Raw genomic sequence first — 25922 nt, forward strand, 5'->3', positions numbered from 1 at the left:
TAAAGAAGTAATGTACTTTATTTTGTTGACATTATAATACAAGATAATTTATAATGTAGCAAATGTGTAGCAATGAACCAATCAAGAGATTAGGACATCATTTCCATTCTTTCTCCTCCCAAAATTTCAATAAACCCTTCCCCCATCTTTCTTAAATGAATACATCAAGGCACTAATTGTAAGAATTAAAAATCCTCTGGTGTTCTAAAAATTTTAAGAATGAAGAAACAAAAATTTGGCAAAATATATTTTTAACAAGTTAATTCTCTCTACAGCAAGCACTTGGAACAAATTGCATATGTCTATGTATATTATTGTAAGAATTCATATGATTGAGTGGATGCACTGATTTAAACAGTTCTTTTCCTCCAAAATGAATGTGAGCGATCACTGTGAAAAGTTCATAATTTAACACTTTTGCCTATGAAGGCACAGGGAAACAAAAAGACAAAATCCTTGAAATAGTCTATAGCGAAGTCTCTACAGTATATATATACAAGGAACATTAGCTCCTCAGAGCTAATCATATTCCTCTGTAAAGTCATATACTGACGGAACATGAGGATTGTAAGCGTCATTCCTTCTGGACGTGCTGTCTGGTTCGGTCATATCTGAATTCTGTTGGGATGTACCAGGACCAGGCATGCTTGAACTGGAAAATACATTATCTTGACTGGAGTGATCATTAAGCAGTTTCCGACAAATAGGACATGTACCATGCTACAAGAGAAAAAACCATTTAAAATATTTGTTTAAATCTGTACAGAAATTGATGCAATTTTTTTTTTTTGGAAGTACATTTAACATGAGAATTTTATATTGCACATTTCTTTATACTCACATAACCATGTCATAGAAAATGAATACATTTTATTACAAAATTCAGCAATTAAATTTTGAAATAACATGCAGTACACTCCTGAGTATCGGGCCTAATGTGACGGAAGGACTGGCCGAATACTAAAAAGCTGGAGTTCTATGAATTCATTTCTTTGCACACCAATACCAACAGACAAAGTTTTTATACCAAAACTGACTGTTATAATATGTATTTTCTTTCTTATTGAGTACTAAGTCTTCCAGTTATCTCAATATGAATACAACCACAGCCAGTGAATCATAGTAGCAGTAGCTGGTGAAGTGTTGAGTTAAAATAGAAGCCTCTATACCTTTCATTTATATGTTTATATATTGCACTGCATGTTTCAAGAATTTATTAGAGAAAAAGTAAATTAAAGTGTATAAACTGTTCACATTTTAAAAAATTCTGTAATGCCCAATTTAAATGCAAAAAACATAAATGAAACATTAACATAAATTGTAGGCCTAATTCTTAAGAAAATTGGCTCAAACAAATTTTATTTCACACCAATAAATGATTACACAGATATGAAAAGGTAGACTCAAAGATAAGAGTCAATTTACAGATCTTAGGTTTTAAAAAAGTCCTTAATAGATGACTCAATAGACGCCTTGCCTTCCTCATTTAATTAAGATAAAAAATAATAATAATAATAATAAAAAAAAAGATTAGATTGTATGGAAACTAGATAATCACGAACTGAATACTCGGGAGTGTATACTTTTATTTTCAAATTCACAGTGCCTCTTGCACTTGATTCTATGATACAAAGCATTCATTCTCAATTATGGAGGCACTGTAATGGCATAAAATATAAATAATTTAAAAGTAACTCACAAATATTATAATAGATGTGTTTTGCTACTTTAAAAAGTTTTTCTTATTAATTATTTATATATTTTTTATTTTATGATTGACAATAGCTTTTTGTTTATTTGAGAGATTTAAAAAAAATAGAGTAATTATTGACTGGAAGTTGAAAAATAAATATTTCGTAATTGATTTTGCAATTTTATTATTATCATAGTAAAACAGCTTTAAAGTTTGTAATTTATACCTGCATCTAATTACGTTGCCAAATCCAGAAGCCAATAACTGATGATCTGTGGACATTTTGACTTAATTATTTTAAATGATTATGGATAGCAGAAATACTACCATCTTAGGAGCCGAAGCAAATAAAGAAAGCATTCAGATTCCACCATTTTGGTGAGAAAAAATGGATATTTCGTTTCATCAGGTAGAAGACCAGTTTAAAATAAATAAAACAATCTCTGAAAAAACTAGACTCAATTATTTGATATCCCAAATTGAACCAAAGTATGATGAAAATATTTGGGACATTATTAAAGCCACTTAGTCTAACAAATATTCTATAGCAAAAGAATAAGTTTAAAATATTTTTAAAGAGTGTGAAAACAAATGAATTCTGCATCTAGTGACAGATTTAGAATTAGGAATGGCAAGTCAAATCAGTTTTTGCAGAAAATGAGAATTCCAGCAGTTGATTTCTCGGAAAAAGTGCTAAAATCTTTATGGCTGAACAAAATTGCAAAAGTTATTAAAAAATAAAATATTCTTTCTGTGGGTGAAGAAGAGTTAGACAAATTAGCTAGATGGCTAACAAAATTCACAGCATGAAATAATAATAATAAAAAAGAACTTCATACTGTTTTACCAAATATTAAATCTAATAATGCTTTATTTGCAAGAATAGTGGAAACAAAAGAAAATTGATTAATTGCAAATACAGAATCATGCCAGATCAAGATTTAGCTATCAACATTGAAAAACATCTAGAAGCCATAGCTGTTCAAATAAAAGATTTAATCCAACAGGTGTTTTTTTTTTATTTCAAATTTGGCAATCATTATTGACATAAGAAATGCTTGACAGAATAAGTCAGAAAATTCCACGGTGCAACAGGATTAGCAGCTATTGTTATCGCTGATATTAAAGAAAGCAGCAAGTTTTGTTTATTTGTTAACACAAAAACATAACACTGTGATATTAGTTGATTCAGGTACTGATATCAACCTCATCTCTACACTCATTCTAATACAATAATGGATGAATTTAAGTTATATGCAGCAAATGGAATAGGAATTTCTTGTTATGAAATTAAAATGTTAACCCTAAATATATGACTAAGAGAATTTCAGTTTCTATTTATATTAGCCAAGTTGATAAGGAGCTGATTTTCTAAATAAATTTAAACTTTTAGTTAACATTCATAATAAATTAATTAACAGGATAACTAAACTTTAAGTTCAAAGTAATGTGATGACAGTGTTTTTTGATAAAGTTATTAGCACTTTAGATAAAAATTCTAGATATACTTATTTGTAACAACAGTATCCTGATTTAAATAAACATTAATTTGTCAACATCTACATTTAAGCATAAAGCCAAGCATTATATCACAATAAGATGACCACCAGTCTATACCAAAGCTAATGCCTATTTTAAAAACCAATCATACCAACAGAGAATACAACAATATTCAACAGATACTTTAATCTAGGGAGTTTTGAATTTCCAGGTCGGAAAAAAGAAATGCATAGCACTTAATAAGCTCCATATAATATATAAATATTTTTGATGATTCAAAAATAAGTAATACTGTAAAATACTAACAATACTGCAAAATAAGCATATCAAATAAACATATGTGCAAAATCAGTAGAATTGTTAGTAGTATCATGTACACTGCAGAATTAGATCCAAAGAGAAGCTAGTCTTCATTGTGATGTTTCGTCATACCATCAAAATGATTACACAGCAGGATTTTACCTCCTTTCCATTACCTCTTTTAGCTGGAAATTGATGAAAAGAAGCAACAAAAGCTAAACATAAATATTATAAATATATATTTGTGAAATCTGGCAGAAACTGTCCAGATATTTATGAAATATTCATAGCTTTTCATGAATAAAACATACTGAAGACTATTCTTTTCAAGTGGACCAAACAATTCAAAATGTGTTATGAAGACTACAGAATAGAAGAATTGTCTGTCCTGATTTAAAGAAGAAAACGCCAAGTATGTATAGTTTCATGTACTTTTCAATTGCTAATCATCTATGAACATGATTTTAACAAAGCATTTGAGACTGAAACAGAACAGAGTTTGAAAAGTGTTCCCAAGAACATGACATAAGTGAATTATTATACCAAATCCCCTTTCTACTTGCCCTCCCTCACCCAAATATTTCTTTATATGTGACAAGAAAAAATCATCTTCTGGTAGTGGCAATGGGCTAATTTAAAAACATTGAAACAAGACAACTAAAAATTTTGACTTTCAAGGATATTTTGAAGGAAAGATTTTTAATATATTTTAATTTTACTAAAAATTACTATTATAGATCTTAGCAGACTGCAAATGTAGGAAGAACTATCAATAAATGGGAATTAATTTTTTTTTTATTTTATTAAAACTAACAAAATCCAGAAAAAATGCCAGAAGAATGAAATTTTAACTAGAATTGCAGTTTTCTAGATACAATGACATTATTTGCTGCATTTGAATATCTCAATCTGATCATCAAACTCAATCATCTTAAATCAATAAAATGTTTTTAAATTTAAAAAAAATAGCTACAAGCACGTCATATGGATTTATATTCAGAAATGTAGTAGAGGTTCAAGTAGCTCTAATGAACATCATTAAATTAAATGATCAAAAATTATTACACTAAATATTTTGTATAGTGAAATTTTAATATATATGGAATACAATCAATATTTTACAATAAAAAAATAAGTCCTTCTTCATGATAAATATTCAATAGTAAGTTTAATAAAATAAAAATATTTAATAGTAGAAAAAAAAACAATCATTAGTGAGGTGAAAAAAATGCCACCGCATCCAAAGATATAATGAATAAAATTTTCTTTCATTTCTTAAATACAAAAAGTGTTAGAGAATTAATTACAAGAAATAAGAAACTTACCAATTCTAACCAAGGAATTATGCAATTATTATGGAAATGATGATCGCAAGCTAATCTTCGGACCGGTTCACCTGCCTCAAAGTCTTCCATACAAACAGTACACTGAAGGTTTTTATCTGATAAAACCATAATTATAGATTAGTAGTTTATAAACTAGAAGTCAAAATCTAAATGCTTAAAATGTTTATGATTTATAACAACAATGAAAGAAATAAAATGCAACTTCATACATACAAAAGTTTGGAAAAGAAATTTATTGTTCAAATAATAAAGAAAATAAGTCTTAAATTTTTTATGCAAAATTATTTTCTAAGACAAAATAATACATTTCCATAAAAATAGTTTAAAAAAAAAAGCACATTCAATATGCTTAAATAATACCAATAAGAGAGCAAAATATATGGAGTAGAAAATAATCAACATAAATTAATTTTCAAAATCATTGGGCATTTGTTGATGTGTTTAAATTGCTTTTAAAAAATAAGATGTCAATAATTGAAATCAAATTGTCAATTAAAAAAAAAAAAAAAAAGAAAAAAAAAAAGAAAAAAGAAAGAAAAACAAAGCTCACCAACTTGATCTTGACATATATTCACAGTAGGAATCTCATCTATTTTTTCTTTAGGTAATGGAGGAGGCCCCGTACCATCTAATTGATTAATTAACTAAAACATAAAAGAGTTCATTATGAAATTTTCAACTCAGTTATACTAAAAACATACATCCTAAACTACATCTTGCATTGTTATGCTTAAGTATATAAATAGACAGATGATCATTCAAAGATCTGCTTCTTAAATTTTTAAAAAAATTAAGCAAAAATAAATAAAGTTTAGAGATTAAAAAAGCAACAACAATGATGAAACAATACAGAAATACCTCTCAATTCATGGAAATATATCTAGTGAAATATCAGTTATATTCAATTTTCAAGGCATTTGATATATTGATGTTAAAACTGGAATTAATAATTATGAAGTTTTGAGTTACTGTTTATGAAGAATGACAACCTATTCATTTTCTTCAACGCAAAATATTCACCTGGATTTCATCATAATTATCTTTTACCGTAAGCCATTATAATAATATGGGAAAAGCTAATAGCATCTACTGATATGCAAGAGACAAAAATAAATATATATATTTTCAAGCAAATGGTTATGGTCGGCAAGCCATCAGACATTTCAAAAAAAAAAAAAAAAATGCTTAGAAATAATCAAACTGCACAAAATATTGAAAATGTATGTAAGTTAAAAATTAAAAACTTAATTAAAAGTTTCCTTTATCCAAATGTATTTCACTTGAATTCAGATACATTTCTCAGAGACTACACAGATTCTTTATACTATTAAACTAGCCGCCTCAGGTGATTAGCTGGTTAATTACGTAAATTATTTTAATTTATACAGATAATTCTTCTTTAGTTTTCAACAATGCAAGAAAATTATGCAACTAAAGTTTCAATGAAACAATGAAAATGGTTTGAATTTCAGGACAACAATGTAATCTATTATTGGAAATTAGATTTTAAAAAATGGCCAACAATTTACACAACTATAAATTCATAGTACTAAAAGAATTTTTTTCTGTGCAATAATGTCTTCAGAAGATTTAGAAAAATGCAATATTTTGCTACATTTTTAATCAAAATTCTAATTAAACTTTAAAAAAATCACTCCACATTTCCACCCTCTAAAGTATATAAATGCCAAATTCCTTAGTTGCAGGTCAAACAGTATGGCCTGTAGAACAACACATTCATTTTTGTTTTAAATAAAGATTATATTGGGTCATTAATCATAGACAAATATTTAAAGATCACTACCCATTCATGGATTGGATTTTAATTTTAATTATAGTGAATTTTTCTCAATAGAATGTATACAGTATAGTAATAAATTTAATACAAATTAATTGTCCACCAAATTTTGCTCCAGCATATGATAAAGTAGTTTCTGTTAGAACAATTTTGGTTCTAACAGCATTATTCATCCTTTATAAATGGATCTTTTTATGCATACTTTATATATTCATTAAGGTTTTCCAAACGAGTAAATACTTTCAAAATTTAAGAAAATAAACAAAAACACATTTTAAGAATTTAGTATTAACAATTATAATCAATTTTAAATTGCTTAGTTTACAATGTAACATTTTTATTTTTTAAAAAAAAATCAGATTTAAATGTTTTTGAATTGTAACTTGGAATAAGGCTGCACATTTAACAAATAACATAATAATAATAAGAAGAACATAACAAACATAATATAATAATAAATATTTAACAAATAACATAACATAAATACACATTTAACAACTCGTCTATGAATTTCATACATACTTGTGTAATAATAGCATTCCATCCCCCTCGACCCCATGCATAATCACCTGGATTACTATGAAGATTCAGGAATCTAAACAAAAATAATAATTTTAAATTATTTTGACAAAATTTAAAAATATTATATATGTGAAACTCTCAAAAAATATGCATAATTTAATAAACTGTAATATATTAAACAGACGAAAAGACAACTGAATATTTAAATAGTTAACATTAAAATGCATAGGCAATTGCATATCTAATGTGAAACATTCCTATATAAATAGTTAATCACATCTATATTAGATTAAGTAACTGATCAATGAAATCATTTCCAATTCTTCAATAGTAAAATTTAAAATTCTTGAAATTAATAAAAAAAAATAAAGTGAATTCAATTAATGTAATAAAGTTGAAATGAAAAAAAAAATCTTCAATCTTCAAATTAAGATTTATTTCATAGTATAAGTTGAGCCCATGATTAAAAATTAATTTAAGTGGGGAAGAGGGTCATAAATTAAAAATTTACAGGAAAAGGAAATGTGCATTTGTTATATTTCTAAATTGAAAAACCAAAAATAAGAGCTAGAGTTGTATGTGTGTGTGGTGGTGGGGGGGGGGGGATCAAAACACAGTAGAGACAGAATAATACTGAATAATCCCTACAAATAGATTCCAAAATCAGTACACTATAATCCATCATCAAGATATAGAATTTCCACCTAATTTATTTTTTTAATATGGAATCTATTTTTTTTTTGTTACACAACAGTATCCATATTTATAACCCAAATTATATTACAGTCCCATATTCATAACTATTAGACAAATAACACTGGCATTTCAAAGATGAAGACATTTTTATATTTACTTCTGTTTAATAGTTAATCAACCATTAATAATCATTGAGCAATTTAAATTACATACCTTTAACTCACAGCTCTCTCCATATTTAATCATTTGCATTAAAACATTAATTAAATGCATTATTATTATTAATATAAGAAAGTCAATCAAAAAGTGATGGGAAGTATCACAACAAATGGAAGTGAAGCAAATGACATAATTGAGATCTTTTTGAAATATTGGAGGTATAAATCACTTATTTACACAAAAGTTTTTTTCTAATAAATTTACAGAAAAAATATTGCAAAATCTGCACACATACAAAAATATATTCTTGTTTCAGCCAATTATGAACTGAATAAAATCTTGATTCTTTAACTCGTTAATTCTTAACATTCTTATTTGAGAACAATTAGCATTTAACTTCCATGGCTAAATCAAACCGTATTCCATTTTTCGCTCTTTGGTTTCTCTAAAAGCCCAATATGTATCCTCAAACTTTTAAACAAGTTTAATCTGGAAAATATTACCCATTAGTCTGAAGTAAAACTGATGTCGTAGTGAAACTTTTGTCCCATTTCCTTTCATTTATTTCTAAAGTAAAGTCAAAAAAAAAAAAAAAAAATCAAAATTTTATTTTTGATTAATTTTTTTTCTTAATTTTGGATTGTTATTTTATTTAAATCATTATAATTTTGATAATTTAAAATTTACAGAAACCTGTATACTAATAAGTTAAATTATACATTCAATTTTTAAAATTTAGTATTTAATTTGAGATACAAATTATATAGAAATTAACTTAGAACTGTATAAAAGCATGAGAACAGAGGTAATAAAAAAACAAGTCCTAATAAGCGTACTTACAAATGCAACATCAAACATGTGAATGTGATTAATTATCGTGCTTTTATTAACCCTTAACTGGAGAGGTGTGGTTTTTCAGACCGATAAGGATGGACTTTCGGTCACCCCCATTCAATTTTTAGCTCAATCAAATGGATTGAACCTATAGCTTCTTGTTTCATGACCTTCACTACACGTGCCCTCTTTCATTTGGTATAAGCTTATGCTTTTTTAAAAATTTCAGCTATTTCTTTGTGTGATATCTTTTACACCACACCTCCCTTTTAAAGTTCTAGTATTATACAGCAGAGAGACTTTTAAATGAAGCAGAAAGTGATTTTAGTAATGAGGATAATTGTACAGAAGATTTTTTCAATGAAAGTTTCCATTTTGACTGATTCTGATATGTACGTTCAAATATAATAAATATTTCTAATGATAAAGCATTCTGAAAAATTTCTAAAATATATTAATATACCATGAGAAATATTTAGAGAATTTAAAGGCCGATTTTTATACAAGTATTTAACATGTAAGTTTTAAATGCCCTCGAAAACTGTACTATGAATATTTACAAGTTTCTGCACAGAAATAAAGATGATAAAAAAAGGGTCAATTTTACTAACAGATAATCCCCCCCCCAAATAATTGTTGAATTTTCTTTTTGTTGTTTCCTATGCACATTTGTATACTGGGAAAATAAATATGATTTCAGATGTAAAAAGTAATATGTTTTTCAAGAATATTATTTGTCGTAACATGCAATTTGAGAGGAAAATGTATGTTCAAATGCAATAATAACATACTTCAAAAAATTTCTAAAACATATTTATATATCAAAAAAAAATATCTGCAGAATATAGTAACCGATTTTCATACTGATTCTTTCCTTAGAAAATTTAATTTGAATGTCAAGAAAATTACATTCAGAAGAGAAAGAAATGGACTGCACCTCCCCAGTTAAAGGCTAAAATTCTTAAGAATTTTATTGAATCATTCATATAACAAAAATAAAATATAAACTGCTCCAAAATTTTAGTAAATAGATTACTAGATACATGTAAAAGAAAAATGAAACATCACAGATAATACAGGGTACGTCAAAAAAGTGTACATCGTCGCAGAAACTGTATTTCCCGCTACAAGGTTCAATTTCAGGCAGAAAATAATGTTATCTTTCTTCAACAGGAGGTAGCAGAATAGCGGCTCTAGCTACTCAACCAAGTTAGTAGTAAGGAAGTTGTTGCAAGATGATGTAAGTACGTTTGAGCTTTGAAGCGCAAAAGCAAGTAATTAAGTGGTACTGGAAGTTTGAGAATGTTGCTATGTAAATCACGTATCCTAGACACACTTTGGCATGAGATTTGAGCAGTGTACACAGAAATCCTATTGGATACATTGGTACAATGTACAGAATCCGTGTGACTTCTAATCAGCAATTTATTGATGCTGAAGCCCCCATTTTGAACAGTAATCACATTTGTATCAGAAAGTGCATTCATGTTTCAAATTGGATTTTAAACTTTCCATTTTCAACAAGTGAACCTTGTAGAATGGAACAAATTTTCTATGACAATTCAAAGTGTGTATACATATTTTTGACACACCCTCTATATAATTCATAAAAAAAGAACTACAATATATATATATATATATATATATATATATATATATATATATATATATATATATATATAAATAACAATAAAAAGGGATTCAAATTATATCAATGAACAAAATATTAATTTTCACTTTAAAGCTCCATAAATTTTATAATAATTCAAAATTCAATGAAACATTTTAAATGCTAAAAATGTGTAAACAAAAAAATTCACAGAAAAAAAAAGAATTATGATTTACTTCAAAGTAATAAATTAGTAAAGAAATACTCACACAGGGAAACTGGCATTAGCAACCATTCCTGCAAAAAAGTTATGTAAATATGAAAAAAAATCTGTTCAAAGAAGATTATATTTTCAATTTATGAATATATCTTGAACTGTCATTTTCCATGCAATTGTTTTAAAAACTACAATTACATGAGTAAGAGTGGCTGGGAGGACTTGTGCTTACAAATCCTATTAAATATATATATATATATATATATATATATATATATAAAAGTGGCAGATACATATAATTACAACTGTAAATAATACATGCAAATAAGAACAGAACAAGAGTTAAAGTAATTTGAGTCCATCACAAGATTATTTGATGTTCATAGAAATGAGACTTCTAAATAGAAAAACCACACTTTATGACAAGAAAGTGAATCTTTGATATTTTACATGCATGGTCTTTAGAAAATAAATATGAATTATCAGTTTTGGAACAAAATATTAAGGATGGTAGAAAATCTAAGCATTGTGTATGTTCACTAAGGGAACATACAAAATGCCATATTTATTTTGTAAATAATTATAATAGATTAATCACATTTATGAGTCATATTATGAAACTATATTATGAGAAAGTGTATGTAGTATGAAAAAACTGCATTATGAGATAATTATAGTCAGATCATCATCAACTGACGGAAATGTACTTTCATATAATGAAAGCAATGAAGTTAGCAGAACAAAGTTGAGAGTTTAATTAAAAGACATTGAGTAATAGTAACATATAAATCAAAAATTTCAGAAATTTATTTTTGAATAAATTTGAAGAGGTTCCAAAACATTTCAAAAGCAAGTTTCACAACATAAAAAGAGGTTACTTGAAATTTGCCAAGTTAAGACCAAACCATCGTATTTTTTCTATTTGCAAAAAGGCACTCTCTGCATGTGTACAATTCTTCAAAACTATCAAGCTGATGACAGGAAATGCTACTCTGATTACATTAAGAAATGGCAACTTAAAAATAATTACAAGCAATATCTGGGCAACAATATTCTGAATTCTATCAACAACAGATTGCAATATGGTTTATTATCTAGATGAAATTGTGATATATATACAATTTATGCAAAAAATTTAAGCATGAAAATTTAATTGAAAAAACTTAATTCCACCAGTGGGTTTCAGTTGACAGTTATAACCAAGAGATCTAAAAAAAAATCCTTAAAAGAATTCATCGATTTATTCTACTGCAAGTTCAGTGTAATTTTATTACCAATCGAAAGGGAGCATTCTTTAACTACAGAAAAGAAAGTGTTAAAGAATCAGAATCTAGATGAATACACAATACAGAATAGATGAAGCACAGAGCTAAAATTGAAGCTGATCCACAATTTATCCTTTTGCATTAGATTTCAAATGAGAAAACAAAACCTAACATTTTAGTGAGTAGTGTTTCTGATTGTTAAGAGTACAGCAAAATTGCTGTTGCAAACATTTTTTCAAAGCCACATCTTTTACCCAATATAAATACAAGAAAAATATTTTGAATTTCTGTTTCTGTGAGAAGGATATTATAGTGAAAAGATGAACAGAACTTTTTGGCCTAAGCCCATGAAAAAGGGCAATGTAATGGATTAAAGGATTTCTTAATGAAATTAGTACCTTGTGTCAGTTTGCTAAGACCATTTGAAATTTAAATTTAAAAAACTACAATCATTTTAATGGGCCATAGAAAACATTACTATAGAAGTGAATCAGAATTATCCCTGAAAAGTCGCTGTGGTCAGGTATTGAATATTCAATGCATGAAACGATATCATGCACTGAACTAAATTAAAATTACTGATGAAATACTTTTTAGGTGATTTAAAGGGATAAGAAAAAAGAAAGTGTTAAAAACCTCTTAATAAACTTAAATTAGAAGACATATCAGGTTATATTCCCACCATCTCTGGCAAAAATTTAATGGTATCAGTACACTTTACAGAAAATTGAAGAAAACATTTTGAATAAATATTTTAAAAATTTACAAAGCTGTAATTGAAAACCGAATAACAATATTTAGATGGAATTTGAAATTTTGCAAAGTTTATACTGAGTAATATAAATGAGCTGAAAGTCCGAAAAAATGTGGTATATTGTGTATAATAGTGTGTTGAGTTGATTCACCATGATGACATAACTGATAGAAGTCATTGTAACAAATGATTAAAAAAATAAAAATTGCGTTAAAACTTTGAAACATTTTGAACATCTATTAGAGTATTTTATTGAAATAAAAATGAATATCACAGACTGTGTCATTCATTTAAGAAGTCAAAGATAAAATATCCACATAATAATCCTTTGAGAGCTAAATATATTTTTTAGAAAAAAAAAAAAAAAAAGTAAAATTGATGGCACACATATGAAATTGTATGTACATAGTAATATATACATATATATATTAGTGCCAAAAACTCAAGAAGTTAAACAACAATTATGCAGAAAATATTAGTCATTGCATCTAATTATAGCCAAAGAGCAAGATTTCATAACACCCTTTTCCCAAAATGATAATGAAGGAACTAATCTCATAATTTGAATAAGAATATCTTTCAGATCCAACATAGTGGCTAGCATTAGTCTCATTCAAAACTAGGATTTGGCTTGATAGGTAGTTATAGAAACATTACATTAATTAAGGTTTAAAAATCTGAACATTCTTTAATAAAATTTTAATGAATTTAAAAATTAATTAACCAGGAAATAATTAATAAAATAATGTTTTATATATTCCTATGATGAAACTAGAGATAACCAATCTTCTAGTTTCAAATAGCACAAAAAGCCATACAAATACTATCAATTCATTTCATTTACAATTCAAATGCCTTTATGATGTTTATAGAGCAGAAGTGAAACATCTTTCAGTAAGTAGATTAAATTCTCTTCAATAAAATAAAAATGTTTCATGTCTTTTGGCTAGCATCTATTAATGGAAGTCAATATGAGGTTTCAAAGAGTTGAACAGTTAGAAACATTGTGATTACAACTTTTTAGCATCACTCAGAAACAAAATAGAGAAAAGGAATTTTCATATCAAATTTATGTCACATGGATACAGGTTACCATGACTAACTGCAGTTTTTAATAGATTGTTATGCATAAAATTTCAGTTTTTTTTTATGCATTTAAATTAACACTATAAGTGTAAAAAAGAATTGCGTGCCTATCAAAATATGCCAATCAATAAATTTCATCGTGAATTCACTTTATAAAATTTAATAATTAATTACCTTTCGTAAAAATATATAATACAAAGACATTTTTATGTACAAATTTAAAGCACTAAGCAAGATTTAATGCAAAGATAAAAAAATGACTTTCCATACATCAAAATATGACAAAAAATACAATGATTTACAATGAACACATAATTTAAATGATTTTCCAATTGAAACAAGTAAAGAAAATTATCAACTAAAAGAAAAAAATTAAGAAAAGAATTTCCATATTTTTCAGAGTTTTCAACTAAACAAAACAATGATCTTATAGGAATATTAAATCAAGAATAATCTCAAAACATTTAATTACAAAATGTTATGGCTATAAAAACTTTTAAGTATATTAAATATTATTACCTGTATTTTCTGATAATGTATTGACTAATTGTTGTAGAAACCTAGAAATGAAAGATAATTTTAAAATGGGTTCATAAGGTATAGGTACATAAGGTATATATATATATATCTCATTCTCACAGAAATATATTTTAATATTTAAATGAATAAAAACTTATGCAACCACTATACCAGATACACCAACAGGGGGAAGTAAGGAAATAAAGAAAAAGAACAGAGATATTAGATTAAGGACTATAAAGACATGTTTTCCTTAATTAATAGAATGAGATACCCAAATTTCTAATGTCAAACATATAAGCAACATCCACTAAAGTTATTAGGTGAAATCACCTACGATTATGTCCTGTCATTTTGGAATCTGAATTCCACTCATAAATTTGGGTCTGAAGCATCATCTGCATCAGGAAGTTAAAATATATTCATAAGTGAGTTATATGTACACAAAAATTGTATGATATGCACTTTAAAAACAAATGCCTTTTCATATGCAAATACAAATTCCTTATTATTTAAACAGATATACTTAAAATTACAAAGAAAAAAAAAAGCTAATTTGGTGTGGATCTAACTTGAAAGAAAGAAAGAGGAAGGGGGAAAAAAAAAAAAACTAAACACAATTTCCAGGATTATTGTCAAATAAGGCCAAGTTTAAAAAGATAAATTTTAATAGATCTGTTATGTTTTTTTTTTTTTTTTTTTCAAAATATGCACATTTCTCTATGCATACATAAACATAACTTTTAATGCTAAAACTCAAAGAAACATAATACATTTAAAAAAATGATTTTATTATAAAAAGCAAATTTATTGCTTTCTTTAATATGCTACACAGAAAATATATTTTCAAATTTTAAATATATAATGAGACCAAATTAAATTTAAAAATATTCCATTAAATAAAATTAATAAAGACCAATTTTAAAGCACATTTATTAGAAACCATAGAGCTCACTAAAATCAAAATATATGTACATTATATATTTTTTAAGTTTCAAAGAAATTAATACAATAAACTTTCTAATAATTCAAAAGACAACCATCACTTACCCTTCTGTTCGAGTCCTAGCATTTTCAAGGTCTTGATTCGGGCGCCGGCCTTGAACCCTGATGTATCTGTTCCGCCTAGAGGGTCCCGGCCGTGACATATACCTACCTTCCCTGCCATCTTGTGATGAACTACCACTACTACTTTGCATAAAATTAACAGGCTGGTCATCTGGCCGCCTAATGTAAGTCAGCATGTTCCATAGCTATAATTTGGGAAGGAGGAAAATTAAGTAATTTTTTTATATGTAAAATGAATTTTAGACAAAAGCACTTTTTAAATATACAAGCAACAATCAAACTAAAATAATACCATCATTACATACAGAATTTTTTTCACTGAATTTAAAGAAGGCATTAAAAAAAGGATAAAAATTGAAACAAAATTTTAGGTTTGAACTTGAACTTTGAGTTTTAAAAAAAAGTAAAATTAATCTATTCGATAGTATGGTTTGATATGAAAAAACCATTATGAAATAAAGCATCATGCATCCAAAGAGTTCATTACAAGAAATACAGAGATATTGGAATAAATAATGTTTATTGCAACATAACTATACAACGTTGACAATAACTATATTGTATTATTTGAATTTTTTGAATAGCATTACATCACAGATGTTTGGAAACAGATATTATATTTTATGAAAATCTGCAAACATTTTTGTCTTGGTAATGTCAAAGTTCAAAACTGAATTAAAAAGGCACATATAAAGAAATTGATATTCATTTTGAATAAATTTAGCTAAATAGCTGCTATCTCTCTTCTATTACTATATATTTTTTGTAAACTAAGAAAATTTTCCCAAATTTCAAAATAATGTAATTTCTATATTATAAATTACATAATAGCCACTATATATGCATTAGCATTCTTAAAATTATGATGAAAATTTAACTTCATTTTACGCAAATTAAGTAACAGTTCTTTTAAAAATTACTTATTTGCAGCTGCATATTTGAGTATATTAACAAATTTCATCAAGAAATCTTTAATCTTAATTTAAGGAATATCATAATTAATAAGAAGAAATAATTGTTACAGTGCAGTTATAGAAAATAAGTTCTATTTACAAGTCAAGTACATTAATTTCAGTTTTAGAAATTTTTTTTATATTTTAGTATTCAAAGCATTTCATATACTTTTACTTTATTTTTATATTCATAGTGTGCTTTCTTAACAACAAAATCACTTAATGAAGAATTTTATTGATCGCTGAAAATATGTTTATAGAAATTTACTGCAGTATGACAATTTACTGAGCTTCTTACTTTTACACAATTCTACCAAGGCACACCGCAGCATGTGCTGCAGTGTGCATGCTGACAAGAACCTAATAGCCATAATAAAATGTGTTTTCTCATTACAATGAACAAGTGAAAGAAATTGGTCATTTACAGTCCAAGAGTAATAGTAAATTGATGGAGAGAGCGCTAAATAAAATTAGATAGGTCAAACTTTATATCATACAATTCAAATATGATTTTAATGAAGATCCAGAATTTCTAAAGCAGGTAAGTTCCAAGTCTGAAAAATGTAAACTAGCTTTTATTCCTACAAATAAAACTGAAAAAAAAAAAAAAAAAATGGTTAAAGTACATTCATTCTATTAAGCATGATTATCTCTAATAATAATAAAGATGAAATTTTGTGCATCCATGTTGGTGCTCCACAGGCAGAACATTTGACTTACAGCTCAAATTTGGCACCTTTGAGAGTAAGATGTTCACGTTTGAGCACTTTTTAAAAAAAATTAATTACAATTTAAGCTGAATTTTGGGTATTTTCTATGACAACTTCTGAAATTATTGCATAAAAATGAATTTTACGGGTTTTTTAAGTTAAATTACATTAATTTAATAGTCATGCACATTTTTCTGAAATTTTGGCATTTTTTAAATTTTCCAACTGATTACATTGCTAGGCTGAAATTCATATCATTTTCACTGTTTTATCAAATATTTAATTGCCTGATTTTTTTCCCTTTGTTGTGAGCTAAAGAAAAAGGATTCTGCTTAATATCTGCATAGATTACAAAGCAAATTGATGTTACAATATCACAAAATTTATAAGACAGATGAACAACACATCTATGGATTTAATATTGCTATGAAGTTACTAGACCATTTCCATGAGAAAAAGTCAAGTAAACAATGAATACAACATATGTTAGATAATTAAAAATAGTACAGCTTCAATATCTGATATCTTGACATTAAATTATATCTAAATGATTAACAGAAAATAAATAGGTTCAGTGTTCTTGGTGAACAAGCTGGCCAACAAATGTTACTATTTCAAATACAGTAACAATGAAAATATATTTCATATTGTTGAATTATCCATTTAAACACATTGATCATCAATATCATTGTAAAATCTTTAATAAAAAATGAACAATAATGACACTCCTCATCAATGAAAATTCAACAGAAAATTGAATTTAATATTATGACTTTATGAAGGCCCCCTTGTTGAATTGATTAACACATCAATCCTGTCAAAATTTTAATAACAACAAAGGTATGCCATATATATTATATTATGATATGTTAAATAAAGGTTTCAGTTTAATAATATATTCTACACTATTTATTTGAATTTATACTTTTAACTGAATTTTAATAAACAAAATATTACTGCTTTTCCCAATTTTCTCTTTTATGAAATGAACTGATTTAGCAGGCAAATGATATGTATGTTCTTATACTTCTAAACTTAATATCTTTCAATTTGTGTTAAAGTTTTTAAATGATTCTATACAGCATAAAGGAATAATACATAAATAAGATAATTTATTTTTTAATATTACGCTAATAAATTTTAATAAAAATATTCAAGAATCAAACACTTATAATAAACTAAAGAATGTGCACATTTCAAGTTCCGGTCAAGTCAAGATCATTGCAAACCAAGACAACTCAGAGATATTTTAGATTCTGTGTTCTGGGGAATTCAGATTCTATTTTCAAAATACTATGAATGAATATATAACCATAATAGCCCCCCCTTCTAAATTCCATACACCTAACAAGATATTTAATACATATAATTGCAACAATTTGTATCTTTATATGAAAAAAAAAAAAAAAAAAAATGAAAAATATGTTTTAAATAAATAGGGAACAAATATAACTAGAGTTTCAAAACTTTTGGAATAAATTTATAAGTCATTGAAAACATAAAAATAAATCTAAACTGGAAACGATCAAATACAAAGGTATTTGCACCCATTTATAAAATTTAACCATCAGTATAAAAATAACTTTTTGTTAATAGTTCATTTTTAGTCTTATTAAGTTACTTACGCATATACAGGGGTGTTTGTGGGACCCCAAAAAATCCCCGGAAACTTTTACGGACTTACTACCGGCATTTTGGAGTTTTGAGAAGGGGGGGGGGAGAAATGAAAAATTACAATTATGAAGTATTGAATGACCTAATTATAAAAGTTCAATGAATTACTTTTTTTGCAAAATTAATAACCATAAATTTTCAAACATATAAACTACTACATTTTATGCAAATCTTTTAAATTACCTGAATTAATTCTTTTAAAAAAAATTATCTAATTTCTGCTGCTTTTTTTTTTATTTTCTGATGTTTGTGGGCTTGTCTTTCTTTTGTGAACTTCATAATTGCAGGAAGGTTGACTTTTATTTTATTCATTTACAGTTGAAGAAATTTCCTCGAGAACTGCACATGCAGAGGTAGAAGCAGTTTGCTTTTCTGCTAATGTAGAAGGTTTTTCAGAGACTTTTATAGGTGACTCATCTAAAATACATGTTTTTAAGTCCTCTTCATATGTTTTCCAACTTCTGTTCATATTCAGTAAGAGATCTTTGTGAATTGGATCAGTCATTGGATTTTTTGAGCCATATTTTTCACATGAGGTTTCTTTAGAAGCCATTAAATCATATTTAATAGTCTGCACTGCATCTAGGGAATCAATCTTAAGAGAGGTTCTATAGTCAGTGACAAGTGTATCCATTAAGTTGAATGCACTTTCCACTAATGGGCCATGGAAGCAGCTAAGGCAGGCTTTGACCAATTTAGCCAATGTAGGATACTTATAATCATTTGTGAAATCATCTTTTAAATTAAAAACTTTAGACCAATATTTATCAATTGTACACTTGACTTGATTTCCACTTTCATCAGATGTGTAGAGCATTTCTTTGGTGATATCAATATCACTCTGGTATAACCTTATTTCAGCTTCTACTTTTGACTTTTCATTATCACTAAAAATATGGGACATAAAAGATGATAATTTTTCAAAAGCTAATATTGTACTGGTTTTACCTCTTAGCTCTGGATCTAATGCTGTAAAACTAATTAGATATGAATTTTTAAGGGGTAATTTCTGTTTCATATGCTGAAATTTCTAAATGAAATTCTCTTGCGTACATAAATAAAAAAATATTTCAATAAGCGAAACGAAAAATTTACACGTGCATCAATAAAGGAAACGAAAATTTTACACAGCGAAGAAAAAAAAGTTGCGAAGCGATCAATGACAAATAGCTAATACGGCGAAAAATCCCCCTTCTCTACTTATTGGCGCCACGCCAGTAGAGATAAGACCTTTGAACCCAGAGTCACGTTATCGCACATCTGGTCGAACGTAGTCTCCCCCTTTTTTTTCTGCCGCGCCTACTTGCCGAAAAGAATCCAGAAGAGAATGTCCGAGAACCGGGGGAATGAGTCATAACTCGCAATAAGGAAAGAACAAAAAAGAAGTTTTTTCCCCCTTTTCACGCATTATCACTGCCTTTGGAGAAAGAAAGGAAAAGTTTTCACCACACACACTGACCTTGCGTTTTCTGCTTTAAAAGCAAACAAAATTACCCAGATCAAAATAAATAATTCATTATTATTCCTACTTCCTTTTGAATTCCGGGGTTTCCCCGGAGCACAAACACCCCTGCATATAGATCAATCAGCCGGTTCACCTGGAGATATTAATTAAATTAAATTTCAAATTGCTTAGATGTATTTCATGCCCATAATTGTCAGACATTAAAGCATTATTCTGATTCCCTTACATATGAATTGTTTATTATGTGCATGCATTTTTTTAATGGAGATAAATTCCAAGATTCTAATAGATACAAGTTCAAATGTAAATGATTTATCTGTGTTCTAAATTTAACAGCATAGTAATTTTACTTTTTTATTTGTCCTATAAAAATACATAGAAAACAGAAAAAAAAAAAAAAAAACATATTAAACAGAAACTTTTTTCGCCTTTCAACAATGAAAAAAAAAAAAAAAAAAAAAAAAAATCAAAATATACTTGATGAAACGAAAGCAATATGGGGTTCATTCACAATGATAAAAATATTCCATAATGTAAACATACCTAAAAATGTCTAAAAGTTAGTTAAATCTAGACTAAATTTTTAGGACTTTTGTAATGGTGTAAAAATTATTTTTGTGTAGGAATATTTTAGGAAATTATTGGGAAAAGACAACAAATTCTTAATTAAATAAAAATGAATTAAAATTTCAAAAATAAATATATCTTACATGATTTACACCTTACAAAATATGTATTGATGGCCCTAGATAAAAAAGTCTCCTGAAGAGAGAGAGCATCAACACACACATAGAATCATTTTTATCATTAGAAATGGAGAAGTCTGGTACCTACTGCACATACAAAACTAATTTTTACATTTCTAATCTCTCCCCACTTTTTTTTTTTTTTTTTTTTTTTATGGCTACAAATAACTTTTAATAAAAAATAATTCTAAGATGTATAATTTGTTTATATAACACAACACCATGGCAGGTAAATTTATTGACCAGAAATGCATGTTATTTTTGGCAATAAATTTTATTTATCAACCTAATTAAGGAAATAATTTGTTATAGAACTGAACAAATTTGTGTATTTTCATCTTTTAAAAAATATATTCAAACACCTAATATAATAAATGAATTTATTATTTTACGTTGATTTAATGAATTTATTATATTATAATTTGATTTTTTAAATACTTTGACATACTTATTAGTATGTCAAAGTATTTAAAAAATACTATTGTTTTGTTAATCTACATCATAATTTAGAAAATTAGTAAAAAAAAAAAAGTGATAACATCAAAGTATTTAGTAGTATTCTGAAGAGTATTGAAGTAACAATTTCTTATGACAGAAATAGACGAATTCCATAACACAAGAAACATTTTCTAATTAGTGTGAATATTTTTTAATTATCACAGAAAAAAATTTCAAACCAACAATTACACTTGACCAGGTAAATATGATTAAACTGAAAACTCTATTAATGATAGAAGGATAAAATAACTAAAGCCAATACCACATTTATTTTTTTTAAAAATACCTTTAGTATGAGTGACAAAGTTATTTTTCCTTAATGTATTTCAGTTCTTGATTAGACAGTTTTAATAAAAACTTCCAATTAAAAAAAAAAAGACTGGGATTTTCTTGAAACATTTCATAAAAATGTAATACTAACAAGTAATGCCTTATTAGCATTTTCTATACAATTCATAAATCTGCATATATATAAATATTTTTTAAAAATTAATTTTTGATAGATTAATAAAAAAAAAACAGAATTTTATTCTTGAAAATTTAGTATCGAGACACTAAATAAAGTTAACTGCACTTCAAATAAATAAAATTTTAAAACATGAGGGAACCTAAAAGTTGTTTTAATTATTTGGATGTTAATATCTACAGAAAGTTAAGTCACTAAAATATAAAAACACATTCTATGATAGAAAAAGAAATTGCACAAGCCAACGCTTTAAAAAGTAAGTAAAAGCACTAACATGGATGGTGAAGTAATGTATAAAATTTTTTGGAGCAAAAACAATTCAAGATTATTAATTCATCAACTAATGTGTTTTAAATAACTTAGTATAAACTTTTAAATAGTGTGAGAAACTTACATCGGCAACTTGATTTAAGGCATCAGCTTCTTCATTATTATCAGAGCCATGACCATAAATATCATCATCAGACTCTTCGCTGCAAAAAAGGAAACAATCTTTAATTTAAACAATACCAATGAAATTTCATACACAAAATCTTCTTCCATATAGCAGTTTCAAAATTTAATAGAAATAACAATTTTTACCACAATAAAAACAATCCATTGGTGTTTCCTAAAAGTAACTCTTATAAATACAATGTTATTTAGTGATTTTTCCCCCCCCAAACATAAAGATAATAACAATAACGCATATTTATCAATATCTATTTTCAGCCAAACCTTTATATAGTGTAATTTAAATCATATGAATTAAGGGGGGGGGGGAATACTTAACAAAAAGGTAATACATTTTAAAAACAGTAAAAGGGACAAAAATCCATCATTTGCATAGTTTTCATATTCTTGTCTACTATAAATCTCCCCAAAAGAAACTTATTTCTGATACATGTTCCCAATATTAGAGATAAAATAAAACACTGGACAGGCTGATGTTGCAAATATATTAATTCTTTATTTAACTCTCAACAATCCTTATACCAATTTATGAAGTAAACAGTTAAAAAAAGATAATAAACTGTACCTAGGTTCTAAAGAAGGTTGTGCAACCTCTTCAATAAATCCACCTTGACATCGAGGACATGTGTAATCCTAAAATCATTCAATAAACATCTTAATTTCATTCAATAAACGTCATCTTAATTTCATTCAATAAACATCATCAATAATTCATCTTATTATATCACACAAGTCAGAAATAAATATTAGTTTTATACAATACAAGGATAAAGACAATTATAATGAACTAATGATAAAAAAAGATCCACACAAATTCATAATAAAAATAAAGATTAATGTCCATACTTTATACCATTGTTATTATGATATTATTTTGAACTATTTTAGTTACTCATAAGAAAATAGGTATCATTTAATGATTACTTCCAAATCTTCTTGTCAAAATAGTACAATTAAAATTATTAATTTTGATAAAATTTCAATTCAAAACCAAAAAAAAATCAATTAAAAAAGAAATTAGAAACTGAAGCAAATATGAGTAAAAGTCCTAATAACAGACAAGGCCAAAAATTGATAATAAAATACTGAATATGATAAAAAATAATTAATTATACTAACTTAATAATTATTTAATTCATAGTTAGAATAAAGATCTCTACTAGCTACAAGAACTACTCTAAAATAAGAATAGACAAAATTTGACATCCTAATCTCCATTTCTAAGTGAAGAAATCTAATTGAAAAGTAATTTTTTAAAAATATTTAATACACAAAAGTAATCATTTAAGCAAATTCAAAATCTCAAGATCTTTATTTGTATTTCTAGTCAAGTAAAGCAAATCAAACTTGACAATGCAATATAACACATCTAAAAATATTGTGCATATAGCAAATTCTAAAAGAAATCTATTGTAAGAAATAATAAAATTATTATAATGAATTTGGATAATAAAACTAATAATTTCTTGTAGAAAAAAAAAGTAAAAAAAAAAAAAAGATGTTTTCAGAAAATTCAGAGAAAAGAAAATTCAGAATAACATATATTTGCTTCATTACTATATCATATTTAGAGCATAACTAGCAATATACAAAAGAAAAAGGAATTCAGTTTTAATTAATTTTTTAATTTTCCCAAATTGATTAATAAATATTTTTTTTTTTTCCTATCTTGAATTACAGTGAAAAAATTCTATATATTAAATTTACAATCTATAAAGTTAGAAATGGATGCAAGATTACTTATAATTATGAAGTTTATACAAAATGATTACAATATGAATTGTTCAATATCTTTTATAGCCAAGGTGTTATATTTGAACTTTATAGATTAATGACATCATCCTGCAGATAATCAGTTTGCATATAATATGAATAGTAAGAAATGGAACAATTTTACTTAAGAGTCCTTGATTGTCATCAAATTGAAATGTTGTCAATGTTTAAACTGCACCAATATCCTTTAGATTTTAAGCTTAGAATAATTACCAAGGTTCTGTTAAGAACATAACTGAAAAATACAGGAAATTAAATATTTTAAAAGTTCTTATTCATTTTCTTTCTAGCCAATTGTCAAAAATAACAAATAGAACAGAAAATTATGATGAAATTTGAAAAGATAAACATAACATTTTTCATGAATCAATCATACCCAACTTTTGATACTTTCACTTTCATATGCAACAATCACACATGTTTGGATAGGATATAATCATTGACAATTCATATAATTTAAAATTTTAAAACAGAGAAATATGTGTCACATGATTTTCTTGCATGAATTATTAAAAATTGGAAGTAAAGAACTAAGAAGCATAAAACTGTAAAATACAGAGAACAAATTTTTGAGCTTTTATAAATTTTAGCAAAATTTAAAAGATTCAATTTAGTTTATATCTAGGGATCTTATTTAGGGATAATTAAATGCTAAATTAATTCATCATAATTTAATTATAAAAAATAAATACATTTAAATCTTTAGAACTTCGGAGTTTCAAACAGAAGCTTTATATGTCTAAATATGATTTTCAGTTAGAAGTACTTATTACTAGCATACATGAAACACATACTTGAGCCCTTTAAAATTACATTAAATAAATCTTTTGTGATAAAGATTACTTTATATAGCTTTGATTAACCATCATTTAAGGGGATCATCAAAATTTTAAAAGAAATGACGTAATGATACACTGATTACGATGCATCTAGGGAATAATGAAAGTGATTATAAAATGTTTTAAACGTAAATGAATTGTTGATACTGACAAAACGATACATAAATGGCTACAGTTCACACAGTATTTTGAAATTTTAAATTTGTTTTTACTATGCATAACTTTTTATCTTTTCACACTAGAAAACGCAATTTCACAAGGACGAATTTGATCGATGAAGTATCTTCTCGAAAACAGATCAATTAAAAAAAGAATAATAGTCTAAAATTTATAATTTTTAAAAATTTACAAAACCTCAAACTGTTAAACCTTAATCAGCTGTAAATTTAAAAAAATTAGAATATTCTTATTTCTAAATTTTTTTAAAGCCGCCTAAAGAACACTATATTTTCGAAATATAATAGGCTTAACGCAATAAACAAACACATATCATGAAGATTTTTTAACTTATTGCATATCCCAAATTATTCACGAAGTACTCATTGTTATTAAAACTTACCGGTAATACAGGACTAATTTCTAATGAGCATTTATGACAGAAAAATCTTGCAGCAGGGCTTTCAACAGCTGCCTCTGCCATGTTTCCCTGCTGAACGACGTCACGGCTATCCATACGAGCTATCGTTTGTTACGGATATTCACTACTAGGGGAGAATTGTTTTTGTTTTATTTTCTGATTCCTTAGAGATAATAGGCATTTTGTGGATCAATTTTTCAATCTTAAAACAAACTAAATCTAAAACTTCTTATCTCTGTTTTTAAAAGTTAAAAGACATATTGCCATCAATAATACGGTGTAACTGAAAATCATATTACATTATTTTCATTAGAGTACAATTATCTGATTCGAAAAGGGTGAATAATTCATCCAGAATATAAAAATATTTTCATTTGTATTAATTATTTCGATTTTAGAAGA

General features: G+C 26.4%; 1 protein-coding gene across 1 annotated transcript; it reads right to left on the reverse strand.

Moving 5' to 3' along the window:
• On the reverse strand, positions 1-25776 carry LOC129975119 (E3 ubiquitin-protein ligase RNF126-like). Its single transcript, XM_056088063.1, has 10 exons — positions 25503-25776; positions 22897-22964; positions 22273-22351; positions 15349-15551; positions 14299-14339; positions 10727-10754; positions 7160-7232; positions 5390-5483; positions 4819-4934; positions 1-720 (listed from the first exon to the last, which is right to left on the reverse strand). The coding sequence occupies exons 1-10, from the start codon at positions 25614-25616 to the stop codon at positions 520-522; spliced, it is 1017 nt and encodes a 338-aa protein (XP_055944038.1). The 5' UTR covers positions 25617-25776; the 3' UTR covers positions 1-519.
• Between the last annotated feature and the right edge of the window lie 146 nt (positions 25777-25922).

This window comes from Argiope bruennichi, chromosome 7 (genome assembly GCF_947563725.1).
Source record: "Argiope bruennichi chromosome 7, qqArgBrue1.1, whole genome shotgun sequence".
Classification (NCBI taxonomy): domain Eukaryota; kingdom Metazoa; phylum Arthropoda; class Arachnida; order Araneae; family Araneidae; genus Argiope; species Argiope bruennichi.